Raw genomic sequence first — 18,933 nt, forward strand, 5'->3', positions numbered from 1 at the left:
CTTGCGAATCGATGGGCGGCTAGAGAACCGGAGACAAGCCCGTGTGCTAAGCTGTCCTCCGCCCCAGGCCTCACCTGCCAAGGCAGCAGAACTAGCACCCTCGAGCATGCCTTGTACCCATTTGCCTCCTGAGGAGAAGGAGCGGCGTCACACCCACAACCTCTGCTGGTACTGTGGTGGGGTGGGCCACTACGCCAATGACTGCCCTGCAAAAAGGAGGGCCCCAGCTTTAGCTCTGGAGCGGACTCCTGCTAAACAACTTGTTGGAACAGCCAATGCCTCCTGTGACCATCCCGAACCATTCCTGGTGCCTGTAAAGCTGTGCCTGCCCGACGGCCGATGCCTATTTGTGTATGCCATGGTAGATTCAGGGGCATCCCGCTGCTTCATGGATATCAAGTTTGCCGCACAGCACAGGATTCCCTTGCGGGCAAAGAAGACCCCCACCGTAGTGGAGGCCATTGATGGGCGGCCTCTGCGTTCTGGGCCAGTGGTCAAGGAAACCCAGGACCTTCTCTTGCAGATCCAGCATCACCGTGAGCAGCTCTGCTTCGATGTTGTGGGCATCCCCCACTTTCCGCTGGTCCTGGGGCTCTCCTGGCTCTGTTGCCATGATCCGGTTATTCGGTGGGGCCAGCAGGACCTTCGCTTCCGGACACCCTGCCCACATGAAAATAAACGCATGGGTCCAATTGCAGCCGCTGCACAAGGGGCCTTTGCACTACCGGAGATATATGCAGATTTTGCAGATGTGTTTGAGGAAAAAGGGGCAGACCAACTCCCCCCGCATCGGCCGTATGACTGTGCTATTGACTTAATCCCCGGCGCCCCCCTGCCAGTGGGACGCCTGTACTCGTTATCAGAGCCTGAGCTGGCCGCACTCCGGGACTTCCTCACAACCAATCTGCGTCGAGGATTCATCCGCCCCTCCACCTCGCCCACCTCTGCCCCAGTCCTCTTTGTTAAAAAGAAAAGTGGAGAACTCCGGCTCTGCAATGACTACCGGGCCCTGAACAAAATCTCTGTCCGAGACCGGTATCCACTGCCACTGATCTCCGACCTCCTGGAGCAAGTTAAGGGAGCCCAGATCTACACCAAGCTGGATCTTCGGGGAGCCTACAACCTGGTGCGCATCCGGGAAGGCGATGAGTGGAAAACTGCCTTTAGTACCAGGTATGGACAATACGAGTACATGGTAATGCCCTTTGGCCTGACTAACGCGCCCTCGGTGTTTCAGAGGTTTATGAATGATATCTTTCGTGACCTGCTGGATCAGTTCGTCATCATTTACTTGGATGATATATTAATTTATTCCCGGAACCCGGCTCGACACCCCCAGCACGTGCGCATGGTGCTGCAAAGACTCCGGCAGCACGGCCTGTTTGCCAAGCTGGAAAAATGTGCATTCCACCTGCCTGCCGTAGAATTCCTCGGCCATGTGATCTCACCCCGGGGTATCCAAATGGACCCAGCTAAGGTCGAAGCGGTACAGACCTGGCAACCCCCCCGCTCACGGAAGGATGTGCAACGATTTCTGGGGTTTGCCAACTACTATCGGCAGTTCATCCCCCAGTTTGCATCCATAGCTGTTCCCCTTACCCGGCTTCTCCGGCCTCGAGAACCCTTCCATTGGACACCGGAAGCCAATGAGGCATTCCAGACCTTGAAGGCACGCTTCATCACACAACCGGTACTCCGATACCCAGATCCCCAGCTACCCTTCGTAGTTGAGGCGGACGCCTCCAGCACTGCCATCGGAGCGGTGCTCTCACAACGCGCAACCTCCTCCAGCGTCCCCCAACCCTGTGCCTACTACTCTCGCCAGCTTACCCCTGCAGAAAGGAACTATACCATCTGGGAGCGGGAGCTGCTGGCAATAAAGGCAGCCTTCGAGGTTTGGCGGCACCATCTGGAGGGGGCTCAACACCCTGTCCGAGTGCTCACTGATCACCGGAACTTTGAACATCTCCAAACCGCCCGCCGCCTCAACCAGAGGCAGATCCGCTGGTCATTGTTCTTCTCCCGCTTTGACTTCAGGATCACGTATGTCCCCAGTTCCCAGAATAAGAAAGCCGATGCTCTGTCCCGGAAACCAGAGTACAACTCATCCCCAGGCTGGGAAGAGCCTCTAACTACTATCCTGGCTCCCGAAACTTTTGCTGCCGCGCAACCCTCCCAGGGGCTGGTTGAGGAGATACTGGCTCAACAGGTACTGGACCCAGTTGCCCAGAAATACCTCCAGAAGGTCCGGGAGCCGCACCAGCTCCAGGCGGATGGCTTCGCAGAGGAAGAGGGGCTACTGACCCATCGAGGCCGAATTTATGTACCACCTGGCCCGCTGCAAACGAAAGTCCTGCAACTGGTCCATGATTCCAGACCCGCTGGGCACTTCGGTCGCCACAAGACAACCCATCTCTTGACCCGTGACTTCTGGTGGCCCCGGGTGCAATCAGATGTGGCCCGGTACGTGGCAGCCTGTGAGACGTGTAGGCGGGCCAAGGATTCCCCTGGCAAACCCTCCGGCCTTCTGCATCCGCTACCCACACCCACCGGGCCATGGAGGACTATTTCCATGGACTTCATTACAGATCTGCCCTGCTCCGAAGGCCATACCTGCATCCTGGTGGTGGTGGACTTATTCACAAAAATGGCCCATTTCATTCCCTGTTCTGGACCCCCCACCGCTCAGGACACTGCACACCTGTACCTTCAGCATGTCTTTCGACTTCACGGGCGACCGGACCATGTAATTTCCGATCGGGGAGTTCAATTCACCTCTAGGTTTTGGCGGGCACTGCACTCCCTTCTTGGCACCCAAGTCCACTTATCCTCAGCACACCATCCCCAGTCCGACGGGCAAACGGAACGCACCAATGCAACCCTGGAGCAGTATCTGAGATGCTATACAAACCATCAACAGGATGACTGGCTAGCCCTACTGCCTTTGGCCGAGTTCGCATATAACAATGCAGTGCACTCCTCCACCCAACAGACCCCCTTTATGGCTAACTATGGCCATCACCCTCGCTTCTTTCCTAGCACCACACCCTCGTCAGGAATCCCAGCTGCGGACGATCGCCTCCAGGAACTTCAATCCATGCATGAGCTGTTGCGGGAGCAACTCCAGCTTGCCAAGGAAAACTACAAGGGAGCTGCGGATCGGAAACGGCAACCTGGTGTTCCCCTGTCCGTAGGTGACCAGGTCTGGTTATCCACCCGCCATATCCGCAGCCAACGGCCCTCCAAAAAGCTGGATGCTCGGTTCCTTGGACCCTTCGTTATCACCGACCAGGTGAACCCCGTAGCCTACCGCCTGCAACTACCACCGACCCTCCCGATCCATCCCGTGTTTCATCGGTCCCTTCTAGTCCCGGCGTCACCCCCAGACCTGCACCATCCCGGGCCACCACCTCCTCCACCTCCGATTACCATTGAGGGGCAAGAAGAATATGAGGTCGCCCAGATCCTGGACTCCCGTCGCCGGCGGGGGCAAGTGCAGTACTTGGTGGACTGGAAGGGGTATGGACCGGAAGACCGCTCATGGGAGCCGGCTGTGAACATTCATGCCCCCCGTCTAGTCCGACAATTCCATCGGGCCTATCCTCAGAAACCGGGGGCGCCCGGGCCACAGAGGAGGGGGGGCCTTGGGAGGGGGGATGGTGTCATAGCCCAGTCTGAGAGTGAGGTCTCCTCTGGAGGAGAGGAGCCTCGTGTAGCCAGCCAGGACTCCTCAGGAGAAGAAGAGTTCTGTGTAGCCAGCCCTAGCCCTGACTCAGCAGAAGCCAGCAATCATGAGCAGCAGCTGCTGGCTGATCAAGGCTCACAGCTAGCAGCTGAGACACCAGCACCCTCTAGCCCCAATACCACAGGGGAAGCTCAGCCAGGAACTTCCACAGGGGAGGCTCAGTCAGGGACTGCCAGCACCACAGGGGAAGCCCAGCCAGGGGCTTCCACCCCCCCAGGCTCACCCACACCTAGAGAGCGCCGCAGGCAGCGCCAGAGACTGGAACTGCAGGAGAGACGGCGCAGTGCTCGTCTCCTGAGCCAACGCCAGCTGCTGGAGAGTGATGATGAGTAGCATCAGGATGGAGCCCCAGCAGCTGGCTGAAAATCACGCCTGGCTATAAAAGCCAGTCAGGAGCAACTGCCAGGCATGGAAGCAACGTGTCAACTACCTGCAACCACTCCCTGGTACCTTGTGTCTTGCTCTTGCCTGCACCTTGATTTGATACCCTCGTGCTCTGACTTACGGACTGGACTTGGCTTGGCTTTTTGGATCCTGGAGGCAACCCTGGAATTAACCTTGTGCTCTGACTATGGACTGGACCTGGCTTGTGACTTTTGAACACCCCTTGGCTTCGCGCTAGTACCTGGACTCCCAGCTTGGGCGGGCCCAGCCCATGACAGTGGCACCTGCTGAAGGCCCTGTTCAGAAGAGCAAAGCTGCTGTGGTGGAGCATAGGAGAGACCAAGGCCATGAAGAACTTTGTCTGTGATTGTCATGTCTGAGCCCCATCCATGCCAATGCTAATCTGTTGTTCTGAACCAATGCTTCATGCTGTAACTTGATGTCATATTGCCAGTGCCATAACTGTTTCTTTCACAGGCTTATTGCAGGTGTTTTATCTAACGGACTGTAGAAACTTTCAGTGCTTATGGCCTTGAAGACTGCTAACTCCCATGCATTGCTATGTCTTGCTTTCTCAGTGGCTCAACTTGATAGTACAAATATGCGAGACATTCTCAGGACAAATTCGTGTCAAAAGTCTTGTTTACTGTTGGCAGGGGGAAGGATCAGGCGTGTAGGTTAAGAGGAAGGATTTTCCCACATGTTACTATTCCTTTCAATCTTGCTCTTACTGCTTAGATGCTTACCTTGCTTCTGAGTAACCCTATGGACATATCTGTGGAAATGATTTGATTTCTGAATAAAGCCATTTAACCAGAAGCCTGGGTTTCTTGTTGCAATGGTACAGGGATCTATCTGTCATAGCCTATCATCCATAGCCTGACAGTGATAGCCAAAATCTTGAATTGAGAATGGTAACTGATGGGTGGCCAGTGTAGTGACTGCAGAATTGGAGTAATATGCATGCTCCACCAAGCTCCTGATGATAACCTAGCTGCAACATTCTGCACCAACTGGAGTCTCTGAGTTGGCTTTGAGGGGAGACCTATGTAGAGTGCATTACAGTAGTCAAGTCTCAAGATTACCATGGTGTGGATAGAGGTGGCCAGATCAGCCATTGAGGTAGGGGGCCATCTTCAAATGCTTTGTAGAAAGCATTTTTGCAGCTGTGTTAGCTTGCTTTTCTAGCAGTAGCACAGTATCCAGTATTACCTCCTAGGCTCTTGACTGAGTCTACAAAGGTCAGCTATACCCCATTGAAAGTGGGGAGTGCAGGATCCTCCTTGGCCTTCCCAGCCAGCATCACTTGTCTGGGTTGAGTTTCAATTTGTTCACTTTCAGCCAATTGACTACCGCTGTAAGGCAGTGACTGAAGGCCTCTGCTGAATCAGATAGAGAGCAATAGAGTTGGGTGTCATCCGTATATTGATGACAGCCAGTTCCATAGCTATGAATTATTTCTCCTAAAGCCTTTATGTGGAGATTGAAGAACATGTGGGGATAAGGTTGCACCCTCTGGAGCCCTGAAAGATAATTGCAACCTTTAAGATAAGATAGTTGTTCTCCATCAGTGACCCTTTGAGTCCATGAGGCATAATTTAAGCCTATTCAAGGTACATTCCCAATACCCACTTCTACCTCCAAACACCTTAGCAGGAGGGCATGATGTACTCTGTTAAAGGCTGCAAATAGATCCAGTAGGAGCAAAAAGGAAGCATGACCTTTCTTTACATTCAGTTGGAAGTCATCTGCTAAAGCCACCAGAGCCACCTCCATCCCAAAGCCCAACTTCAAACCAGTCTGAAAAGGTACTTTAGCCACAAGAGTTATCCAAGAAGAAATGGAGTTAGTCTGCTACTTGCTCTCTCAAGCACTTTGCCTAGAAAGGGCAGATTAGAGACTGGGTGATAATTGGCCACATCATTTTTGTCTAAGGATGGTTTTTTAAGTAGTGGGTGGATAACTGCTTCGAGTGGTTGAGGGAAGGCACCTTAAGTTAGTAACTGAGCGGTTGGGAGAAGGTACCTTAAGTAGACATGGGCACGAAATGGAAAAAAGCAAAATGAGAGTTTCATGTTTTTGTCACGATCCATGAATCGCGAATCATGAAATTTCACAGAATTGACACATTTGCTGAAACGATTCATTAGTTTTATGATTCATCAGAACTTCAACGGCCCCCTTCACACCCAGAGATGCCAAACTCGCAGGGAGACTTTAGCAGGCTCTTCCCCCACCCACCCTCCCAATTTGCAATATGTTGATTGGGAAGGGTGGGAAGTTCTGCCAGAGTGCATGATTGAAACGGGGACTGGGAGTTGCTGGATCAGAGGAAGATGAAGGACCAGCTGTGGTGTGGAGCTGGGCCAGGAAGATGCTGACATACAGCAGAATAGGAGGTCTGTGGTTGGCTGACAGACCTGCCTAACAGGGTTTGGAGGGGTGAGATTGGTGTGCCCATGGCTACAGAAGGCCTACAGAAACCTCCTTGGTTTCCTAGGGGATTGACCTCCCCCCAGCTCCTAGCTGTATAGGGCAGAATGGAAGCTCTCCAGATTGGCTAGGAGAGCTGCCAATCAAGGGTAAGTGGGCTATGATTGGGGTTTCCAATGGCAACAAAAGGTCTGGGCCCATTGTTGCCTAGGAAATTAATGGATCGGCACCAGCCTGTCTGTAATTACGCATTGTTAATGAAGCTAACAAAACAGGCTGAAATGTCGTGAATTTAGTTACAATTTCATGATAACCGCAGCCCCACAAAACGTTGTTTCGTGATACACGAAACGGCCAATTTTGTGATGAAATTTGCTTCGTATTTTGATTCGTGCTCATGTCTAACCTTAAGTTAGTGACTGATGGAAGAATATGCTTTTCCATTTATTACAGAATTCACAATGGTTGCCGCTTGCCCGTGTGCTGTTTTCTCTGAGCAGCTAAAGTAGTAGGACTTGTGGAGGACATGCAGCTTTGAAACTTGGGTTGTGGATCTTAAATAATAAAATGACACCAGATTATAGGATACGTAAAAAGAATTAGCAAGCCTAACATCTGGAGGATTATGAAGACCTAGGAATAGCAAATGCTAGGAATCTTGCCAACAGTCGTTGCTGAAATTGGGACACGGAGGCTGAAATGGTTTGGACATGTAAAAGAATGGAGGAAGTTAACAAAAAAATACTGCAAATAATCAAAAAGTAGAATCTCAAAGGGAAGCCAGTAAACAGCTGACAGCTTTAAGTATATTTTGCATGGGTGATTGTCAGGAGAAATTTGGATCAGATTGTAACATAAGAGGCTGCAGTCTTAATGTTTGGACAGTTGTGTATATACCTGACTCATCACTGGTAATTAACCAAGAAATTGATTTTTCTGTATGTTCTTTGAATTTAAATGTATGCTTCTATTATACTTTAAAATTACACTGAACAATTGTTCAACACAATCTTGTGAGTTTTACATCACAGGCTGATCTTCATTGTTTATTTATTTACAAGATTTGTACCCTGCCTTTCTGTCCTAATCAGGGCCATTGAGGTAGCTAATAGATTAAAACCCACATAAACACATCTTAAAAACCATTACAACCAAACCAGAACCTTATCCATAAAGCTGAAATACACATACAAAAACATAAAAATAACAAAATATAAGAAGGAGAGATCAATGACAGAATGTCAGATTTTGGGGGGGGGGAGCCTTTGCCCACTGGCAGAAGACATCAACAGAAGGAGACAAATGAGTTTCCCTGGGAAGAGAGTTCCAAAATACTGCTATCACGACCAAGAAGGCCCTCTCCCTGGTTGCCACCCACCCTATCTCAGAGAACAAGGGCACCTGAAGCAGGGCCTCGAAAGATTATCTTAGTGGTCAGGTAAGGGAGCAGGCAATCCTTCAGCTATATTGGTCCCAAGCCATATATGGCTTTAAAGGTCAGCACTAGCACTTCTGGAAACAGACTGGGAGCCAGTGTTGATGGGCCAAGAGTGGAGTGATACGGTCCTTACAGCCCACTCAAGTTAATATGGCTGCTGCATTCTGCGCCTGTTGAAGTTGCTCTACGATTTTTAAGGACAGCCCCATGTAGAGTGCATTGCAGTTAATCTTACCTAGATGTAACCAGGGCATGCACCACAATGACCAGTGTTGGGTTTGTGACATTGCTAGTATTTCTAAAAATCAGTGCATAAGTATATATTACTAAAATCTTGAACTGGATTTAATTGAATGTAAAATTATATGAACGAAGAAATGAGGTGATGTGTTAGCTTTTATTTGTATTTTTTTACTATTTTTAGATTACAAACAATATTTATGAAATTTGATGAAGTGAAAAACTGCGGCAATATGATTTCAAGCAACATCAGTGGTGAGTATGCAACAGCATATATGGCTTGGTTTTCAAATGTAATTGACTTGCAATGGGTTTTAAATTCTAATGGTTTATGAGCTGCTTAGCACTTCTGCAACCAAACTTAAATTGTTTTTTGCACTGTTATAATTTCATTACTCATAAGAAGAGTCCTACTAGATCAGACTAGTAATCCATCTAGTCCAGCATCCTTTTTCACACAGTAGCCGACCAAGTTCTAGTATAGGGAGAAAGGGAGAAAAAGTTCACTCTGCCCACTCTCTCTACCCTGTGCATAATTATATAATCCTCTATCATGCCCTGTGTTTAGTTTTACTTTCGTAAACTGAAAAATCCCAGACTTTTTAGTCTTGCCTCAGGAAATGTGCTCCAACTCCTTAAACATTTGGTTGCCCTTTTCTGTAGATTTGCCAGGTCTGCAATATCCTTTTTGAGATACATGCCCAGAACTGCACACAGTATTCCAAATGAGGCCTTCCCATAGATCTATACAGGGGTGTTATAATATTGGCTGTTTCATTTTCAATCCCTTTCCGAATAATACCCTATGTAGAGTTTGCCTTTTGCACTGCTGCAGCACACTAGATTGATATTTTCATTGAATTATCTGCTACAACTCCAAGATCTCCTTGGAGTTGGGATCTTTTTCCTAGTATTCTACACTTACCTACGTTGAACTTCATTTGCCACATTGTTTTCCACTCTCCCAGTTCATAGTGATCCTCCTGGAGATATTCACAGTCAACCTTGTTTTCCACCATCCTGAATAATTTTGGTGTCATCTGCAAGACTGGGCTGCAAAGCCATTCACCCACCCACCCTCAGTTCCAGATAATTTATGAACAAATTAAACGGCACTGGCCCCAGTAGCAGTCCTTATGGGACCCCACTGTTTACTACCTACTTCCTGCTTCATGTCATTTAACAAATGTTTAATCTGTAAGAAGTATTATTCTCTTAGTTCCTGACTGCTAAACTTACTCAGGAGTCTTTGGTGAGGTACCTTGTCAAGAGCCTTTTATAGTCCAAGTATTCATTGTCTATTGGGTCACATTATCTACATGTTTGTTCACTTTCTCAAAGAACTCCAAAAGATTGATGAGGCAGGATTTCCCTCTGCAGAAGCCATGCTAATTCTCCCTCAGCAGGCTTTCTTCTTTTATGTGCCTAATAATTCTGTCTTTGATTATAGTTTCTACCAATTTGTCTGGGACAGACTTTAGACTAATTGACCTGTAAACTCCTGGTTCCCCTTTGGATCCCTTTTTAAAAATTGGTGTAGCATTTGCTACTTTCCAGTTTTCTGGTAAAGTGGCTGATTTTAGTGACAAGTTGGATATGCTGGTTAGTAGATCAGTAGTCTCACAACTGAGTTCCCTAAGATCCCTCTGGTATTTCTATCAGGACCTGGAGACTTACTGGTTTTTAATTTCCCCAATAGACTTAGAACCTGATCTTTCATCACCTCAATTTGACTCAGTTCTTCAGATTCTCTTCCTGAAAATAGTGGTTGTGGCTTGGGTACGTGCCCCACACTTTCCCTGGTGAACACAAATGCAAGGAATGCATTTAGCTTCTCTGTCATCTCCCTATCTTCCTTTAGCAATCCTTTTGTTCCTTGGTGATCCCATGGCCCAACTGCTTCTCTGGCTGGTTTCCTGTTCTGGATATATTTAAAGAAATTGTTTAGCTCGATGCTTTTAGCAATCTGCTCCTCAAATTTTCTTTGCATTCTGAATTATTAACTTAAACTTCTTTTGCCAGACCCTGAGCTTTGTTCTGCTCATTTCTTGGAGTAGAACTTTTTAAAAAATAAGCCTTTTATGGTTTCCTTGACTTGGGTCTTTAATCATGCAAGAATCCTTTTAGACTTGGCAGTATTTTTTGTAACCTAGGGAATGCATTCTCTTTGGGCTTCAGTTGGTGAGGTTTGAAATAGTTTCCAAGCATCCTCTAGGGATTTGACTCTTGTGTTTCCCTTTCAGCTTCCTTATAACTAGTCCCATTTTTGTAAGATCCGCTCTTTTATAATCAAATGTTACTGATTTGGACTTTAGGAATAACTTTCCGTTGACAAGAATGCTGAACTTAATAACATTGTGATTACTATTCCCAACTGCTGCAACAACATTTACATCTCACACCAGATCTCAAGCCCTGTTCAGAACCAAGATCACTCCTCTCTGGTTGATTCTTTAACCAACTGTTATAGTGCACGGTCTTTCATAATATCTAGAGAATCATGAAAGACAGCATGACTCTACACGTTTTACCTAACCTTTATCTATTTTAGTTACCTCTTCATATTGAGATCAGCCTTAAGGATTTGGTCAGGTGGGCAGTAGTACACCCCCGCTTTTAAGTAACTCTTATGGCCCAAGTACTTCCACCCACATCACTTCTGTTGGGGAGTTCATTCCCCTAACGTTTTCTGATGTATTTGACTCTATAGTCTCTTTGGTGTGCAATGCAACACCTCCCCCAGCATGTCCCTCCCTGTCCTGCCTATAGAGCTCAGGGATGACCCCCCCCCATTGATTCCCCCCCCCATTCCACCATGTTTCTGAAACACCCACCCACTCAAAGTTGGATATTAATGTAGCGGACAAAAATACAACTATGTCGTGAGTTGGCTTAAAAGAATCTGCTGGAATTTCTACTTTTTTGGTAAGAAAGTCTTGGTACACAGGGCAGAACACTTTGGACCGTACGGACAGCAAACTTGACCTTGGCAAACTGGGTTCAGTTGACTATATACTAAATGAACAATAATCTAACACTGTTCTTGACATCTGGCACCTTTTTAGTTTTGTTGACGCTATTGGTTGGTAGTCTTTTATATTTTGTTATCTAGTAACTTGCCTGATTTTACATGTAACTCAATTTGACTAAGAGTATGTGAGACTTTTTCCCATGAGTTAATTGTTAAGTAATGTGTAATTATGTGAATTTGGCATGTGAAGCATGAATTTATTGTTGCTTGTTTAGCACTGAATATTGAGAGCTGTCCCCATTTGCTTTCATTATATTGTGCATCTGTTTTTCCTTCTTCGATGATTCATGTTTCCTACAATCTTTGTAGTCATTTTCTATTGTCTTTTTTAATATAAAAAGAATAGTGGATAACAAAGTGGAAAAAGTCAACTGTAGAAGTTGAAAGGTATAATATAAAGCCTGGTTCACATATGAAGTAGGATGTGGGGAAATGAGGTGGTAGAATGAACTGCATCACTTCAGACTGTAGGTGGAGGTTCTTTCTTAGGAATGTTCCTCAATGATCGTGGCATGAGCGTGTGTGGGGTGGGGGTAAACCTGTCTTCCATCTATGCTATATTTAGACATTTTTATACAAAAGAACACCCAAAAGTGTAATCCACTATTTGCAGCATGGTGTGATGCAGCCCATTCTGCAACCTTAGCATCCTACCAATTCTTTCCCAGCTCATTCTCTTGCATCTGGGAACCAGGCATAAGTCATAGTCAGGTGGTCCAAATCTGTGGAAGTGCATAATGGTGGCATCAGATTGCAGGGCGGGGGGAGTTATGAGTGAAGTCTAGAAATAGAAATGAATTTAGCTAAATTAAAATTTAGGAGACAATGACATATGGAACACTTAGAATTCGTTGATGGGATAATTAAACAGAATTAGGACAACAGAATTCCCTGAATTCCGAATTGATTCTCTAATTCAGTTTGGGTATTTCTGAAAATTTGCCCGTTGTTTTCTATGGGAAAATCACTCTGGGAGAGTGAAGCAAGGGAATACCTAGTGCTTGTGGTTGAGCACTGCTTGGTTCTGATCTGTGGTGTTTCCCCACTGGCTGAACCCAATGTCTGGCTGCTGTAAATGACACTGGTTCTGTTGGGTTAAGTTGCAACAGTGTTGTTTGCTTAAGTATGGTTTGGGTGAAATGGATGTGATTCTCTGATATGGTGTTGGTCCCCTTCACTTTGGTTCTGGGAGGGGGATTCCATTCCTGTGGTTCATTTTAGCTCTATTGGGTTTTCTCAAGGATGAGCTTAGCTTGCATTTGGGGAGTGTGCCTTGGCTATGGCAGCCTTCTCCAGTGTGTTTCTTCAATAGGTGTCAGCTTTGACTTTTTTCCCCATACGAAACAATGGAGTGGCTGGGGACACCTTGTTCAGGGACTCATAGAATTGGCCTCTGCGATCCAATCTTCATAAAACTTTGGGAGTTTTAGAGGACAGTCAGGAGTAGGTCCCATGGAAATTTGGTGGAGTTTGCATGGAAAATGCCACCCCCAGCCCCCAGATAGCCTCCAGATATTTTCCCCATAGGAAATAATGGAGAATGGGTGGGAGCACCGTCTTTGGGGGCCCATAAAATTGGCCCCTGGGGTTCAATCATCATGAAACTTGTATGGTCTTTATAGAACATTCCAGAATAGGTTCCCACCAAATTTGGTGAAGTTTGGTTGAAAAATGACCCCCTCCAGCCCACTAGATAGCTCCCAGAGTGATTTTCCCATAGGAAACAAAGTCCAAATTTTAACTATTTTTTTAATGAAAATTCGGTAAAAATGCAGGATACCCTGATTTTATATTTGGAATATGTGGATTTTACTGAATCGGGCAAAATTTGGTATTTTAATCCAAATTCCAAACCAGACTACACAGCCCCTAAACAGAATTATAGTTAATTCTATAGGTGTAAATGGCTACATGCTTTAACATACACATGAAGCCTGCAGGCATAATGCAGTAATGTTTGCATGATGTGCCTTCATCTCTGAAAGCTAATTCCTGCAATATGGAACAGCTCTGATATCATTAAAAATTGGTAACGTGAGAAGTGGTAATTTCTACATCCCTCTCACACACTATTGATAGAAGCTGTCACAGTATCTTCCTTGAGCAAGATTATTAGCCCTTACACTGCTTGCATGTGCAGCAGACCACTTACATGAGCAAATGGATCTATGTATTCTTAGTGTAGCAATCTGTTCTTAAACCAAACAGCTAAATGTTGCCGTGGCCTATATTTCGATGCCACTTTAATCAGTCCTCCTGTGCGTTGTCATGCCAGTAAAGTTATATGCATACTTTGAATGAATTATATACTTAATGACATGACATTGGAAAGCACAGTCATTCTGTGATTCCTTTTTTATTCATGTAACCTTACAGTACAAGATGGCACAATGTCTTATACTGTCTAGATACTTTGATTTAAGGATGTATATGTTCCATGATATTTGTGCTGCTTGACACTACTTACGTGGCTTCTGCCAGCTACTTACAAGTCCTAAGGCTACCCTCCGCCTCATGAAAATTAATGTGGTATCCTTGCACATGAGAGGTGTGTTAGACATCTTCTGTTTATCAGCAAATGAACAGCCATTTCCATGGAAACAGACATAGCAAACAGCAGCAAATACTCCTATTTTCAGAGGCTGAGATTTGCAAGTGCTGTTCCTTCCATAGGTTTTGAGAGGATTCCAACATGGTGTATTAAGAAAAAGATTGTGATTAAAAATTGTTTAAAAGTCCTTTGTGTCTTCTTCTTCACAATGGCCAGACATTATCAAGCAATCTAATAGGTTCTCTAGTCATCCATAGCTAACAGCTTGCCTATTCTCTTAATGCCCACTTCTCAAACATGTAGGGGTTTTATTTGAGGAGGAGCTTATGAAACATTTATTGCCACAGACATAGAGTGTAATGTGAGAATAGCAGGGTTTAGAATTATATCACTCCAGATGAATGGCACTAAACCTACATATTTCTGTATCACAGCTATTTGTTACTTGCTTGTATCACACATACCTCTATTTGCCTGCATCTTTTCCCCCCCTTTGAGGTGATGGAAATGTCAGTGGGACTGGCAGATTGAGAAATATGTCACTTTCTTACTTACTGTGCTATGAATAACATGTACAAATGCTAATTTACAAATAGAAATCAGGTGGTCTGGGTAAAATTATAAATATATAGTATCACAGGTTTCTCCTCCTAGCTAGAAGGTTCATAAGTTAAACCTTATGATACAGTAGAAGACTTTCTAGACTAACTGGCTATTTAGATAATTGCAAGATAAAAGTCACTCGTTTATTTATGCTGCATTCAGATATAACATCAAAACATGGTCTACTGTTCCCAGAACGAGCCTCAAAACTTCTCAGAGTAGCATGTGCGGCTTGAAGACTGAAGACTTTCTGATTCATAATGAATGGTAATGTGGTATTCATTTGAACCACAAACTCTAGTTTGGAGGGGGTTTGCCTACAAACCAGGATTAACAGCACACTCCTAAGCATGGTTATACCTTACTGAGCCCGTAGACTTCTGCGGATTTAGAAAGGAGTAACTCTGATTAGAATATTGCTGTAAATCAGACCTTTAAACAAATAGTTTGTGGCTTGACCAAATCCACAAATTATGATATGTTGCAAACCAGGAACTCTTGAACTTTTGAACTGCATGCAAAGGAAGAGATGAGAGAACATGTGAGCATGAAGACTTCCAAAGCTCATTCACATAGTGACAAATTGTGGTTTGTCCTTAATGTTTAAATGCTCTCTTTGTATTATTCCATTTTAAATCGTCAGGAAATTTGTCTGTGCCCTGGTATTGGTTTTAGATAACTCAAATAATGAATAATCTGTTGCTGATATTTAATGCATTTATTATGTGAGGGACATAATATATATGTTGTATTCTAGTGATTGATATGGCTATATGTTCATCTTAGATTTCATTCAAAGCTCCAAATCTCTGCTGAAAAATCAGTTTGAGACAGAAAATGCCCATTCGCAGGGAGGAGTGAAAAACTCTATTGTGCCAACACTATACCATCTCTTGATTTCAGACACTAATGAACTTTAAGAATGGCTGCAGTAGGTATGGGGGTCATAGACTGGTCTGGGATTAGCTGTCTGGGAGGATGGGGACTACTACGGCAGTCTCCACAACACTTTCCTAGGAGCAAGCCCCATTGACTAAAATGGGACTTACAGTCCTATGCAAGTCCACTCAGAAGTGCCATAAATATCTGTTATGCTGTGGCTCAGGCAGATTAATATATGGGGGTGGGGTGGGGTGGGGGGGAATTTCAGTCTTGTTCATCTCACGTGGGTATCCTCTCTCCTGCCCCATTCATTTAGCAAAATAATTTCCTTTGCCATTTCATCCACTCTTTCTGAGTACATCTTATCTCACCCATGTAGAGAGAGAAGGTTTGTCTCTCAGGGCACTGTAGCTATCGAGAAGAAGTACAGAGAACTGAGAATGGTGTTTCCAGGGAAGTTAGAGCAGGGCTAGACTGAATTGGGTGGTATATTCCACCTCTCTGTGTCGGAGACTGTGTGAGAGCTCTGCTTGCTTAGTTGTAAATAAGAGAAGATCCCTGATATTTTCCAGTAAGAGGAACAGAACATATTTGAGTGCTGTAAATGAATAGGCTGTATACAAAGATGAATCAGTGAACTTTTGTGAGTCTACACTTGATTTTGTTGTAGAAGGAAAGTTTTAAAAGTAGATCATGTTATAAATAATTTGGTAGTATAAATGTTTTGCTCCTGACCTGATCTTGTCTGATCTTTGTGTCAGATCTCAGAAGTGAAGCAGGGTCTGTCCTGGTTAGTACTTGGGTGGGAGACTACAAAGGAAGTCAAAGAAGCAGGCAGTGGCAAACCACCTCTGTTTATCTCTTGTCTTGAAAACCCTTTAGGGTCTCAGTAAGTCAGCTGTGTCTTGATAGCACTTTCCACCACCATAAATATTTCATCCTTAATAACCTACCTAACATTTTCTTAGACATTTTTATGGGTAATTAATTTTTTTTCATATGTTGTCACATTGCTCTGTAGTTATTAAAAAATCCTCTGAAAAGTGATTGTCTTAACTGTTGTGGACAGCTGAGAATTGAGACTATTGTTGACAAGAGGAGCATTGCAGCCTTTCCTTGGATATGTGGTTAGTTCAGTCTCTACCAGAAGCAGTCTTTGTTAAGCGGCACAGCTTTCTTTGAACAGAAAAGCCTTTGACGATCTGCCTTTGACGTGATTTGTTTACAGCCGCCAGTGATGGTTGTTCACAATGGGAGATTGAGAAGACAGCCAAAAAGAGTCCAGGCAGGAACATGGCACATCTTCTGTTTGCAGATATGTAAATTAGATCATCATTGGATCATGTGATGACTCCTTATACATCAGTCCTTTGGGAAGGGAAGCAGAATGTGATTACAGAACACATGCTTTGTGTTTTGATAACTGCATTAAAAGTCTCAGTGGAAAATGTTCATTGGCTGCGAGCAATGTATTTAAAGCAAAACTCACAGAGCTTGTGTGGGGCAGGGGGCGGGGGAGAAAATAATCCTTGTGTTAACTGTATGTGCATCATTAGTTTAAGCAGGCATGAGGATGGCTGTGTTGGATGGGTTTCCTGTAAGAAGCAGGACTTCTATTTTGAAGTGGGGTAGCAGCTGTTGCTTATTGCAGTATAGAGCTGCAGTTCTGACTGGGTCACACAGTGGTCTGTCTGTCTTCACGCTGCACTGGATTGAGAGTGGCGCAGGCACATATAGTCTCTCAGAGATTGTGGTTGACTCATTTGATAAACCTAGCAGCGTTTTAGCTGTGTGATGGCTGTCGGGGATGGTGAGTACCTTTTTTAAAAAATGCAGGCTTAGTTTGTGTGCATATTTACATTGAAACAACCTTGCCATGTAAAACGTGTCAAGCATATTATTGTGGCATGCCAAAATTGATTTATGGCTGATTTTTAAAAAATTTTTAGCATTGACATTTAAATTGTGTTTAAGCTACAGAAAAAATTGTAAATATAGTGCCATGTAACCATGTGTCCTGAGCAGCTTATGGCTTTGTCTGGTGATAAAAAAGACATGTCATCAATGTTCAGATAACTAGAATGTCCACACTTCACCATAAGAAGGCAGTATATATAGTAATTAAAGGTTTTTAAAGCAAAGTGGGATGGTATTAAGTACTTTTAAAAAGTCTTAGTATGTCTAATTGTTGAGTTATTTAAATGCTAGTGTCTACTATTAGCATTGTGTATTGATGGCATTAAAATTAATTTTAGTCATTAAAATAACTTAATTTTAGAAATGCAGGCTTTAAGACTTAAATTATAACGGCTGTATAATCTTATACGATTTTGATGCTGTTTTAGGAGGGGGATATGTTTATGTCTGGATACAAATTGATCAGTTCAAGAACTACCTAGCAGAGTTGTTTGAGTTTTACAGAATGTAATATTATTAATAATATTCAAATACGAACTCAGAAATAAAGTTCAGGTATATATCTACAGGAATTGTATATAGAAAAAATACCAAAGAGGTACCTGCAATTGTCCATACCTTTAAAATCTGTATGGAATTGGGTGTTTTTACAGTCCTGGTTGCTGAGGTGTTAATATGCTGTAATCTGCGGAAATTGGTAATAGCTGAGTAGTATTTTATAGTCTTAAGGCTGTTGCATAATCACATAACATTGATATTTCTACAACTATATAGTTGTTTTGACAAAAGTGAAATACAGTAATTGGATTGAAAACTGTTTATTGTATTCTTTTTCATAAATTCATATCCATCCATGTTGTTAAAATGATTTAAGAATGAGTTTTTTCAATTTAGTAGTCTTGCAAAACTTATTGGAATCTTTCCTTTACTTGACAGCCATAGTAGTAAGTTTTATTACAGTCAACGACCAGATTCATGCTTATAAAACAACACATTATCTGGTATACAATATACAGGTTAAAAGAAACTGCAGTTAAAAATATACAAATATTAGGATACCTAGTTAAAATTACATCATAGAGTATAAAAATATAAAATAGCATCCTAGATAACCATTTTAAAATTTGAATTTGTCTACTGGACAGTCAAAAATATCTGTCTACTCTTAACATGTTACTTTGCCTATAAAGTTGTCCAGTTACTATAATAATTGTTGACACGCTAAATATTCTTGTGTCTGTTTTTACAAACAGAAAGCATCTTTAGATAAAATGTTTGTATTTTTTTCTCTTGTGTGTTTAGAAGATGTTTGGAGTACAGCTAGACTAAATAGTTTCATTAAGTAGTACATAAAGTGCCTTTTAAATTGACTTCCTTGTGCCATTAATGGTACCACATTTGTGTGTTTACTCAAGGCTTTCACTTCAGGAGTTGAAATATGTTTGAATAATTATCTGTCTTGTGCAAGACTTTTCATAACTTTGGGATGATTGTTATGACAACTATTTTGTCATTAGCAAAAGTGATCAAACAATACAGTTCTATAAGGCAGCTGACATGGGTATGGAGGTGCTTTGGGTAAAATGTCAGATATAATTAGAATGTGTAGGATGATGTAGCAGTTTTCTTTCTTAAATCTTCTGTTTAGCATTGCAAAGAGAAATTCAGCCTCTATGTTGAACAATGTTAATATGTTCTGGGAGTTATTA

At 43.8% G+C, this 18,933-nt stretch overlaps 1 protein-coding gene across 5 annotated transcripts in view; it reads left to right on the top strand.

The window, feature by feature from the left end:
• Positions 1-18,933, top strand: part of CLASP2 (cytoplasmic linker associated protein 2) — a 161,078-nt gene that overhangs the window by 42,746 nt on the left and 99,399 nt on the right. For 4 of the 5 annotated variants that reach the window (XM_054991913.1, XM_054991914.1, XM_054991915.1 and 1 more), the window contains exon 7: positions 8,425-8,495. In XM_054991913.1, coding sequence (XP_054847888.1) covers positions 8,425-8,495 — 71 coding nt within the window. Of the gene's footprint in view, positions 1-8,424; positions 8,496-17,071; positions 17,118-18,933 lie in introns of those variants that run through there. The other variant, XM_054991916.1, reaches the window with a different exon arrangement.

Source organism: Eublepharis macularius, chromosome 11 (genome assembly GCF_028583425.1).
Source record: "Eublepharis macularius isolate TG4126 chromosome 11, MPM_Emac_v1.0, whole genome shotgun sequence".
Lineage (NCBI taxonomy): Eukaryota > Metazoa > Chordata > Lepidosauria > Squamata > Eublepharidae > Eublepharis > Eublepharis macularius.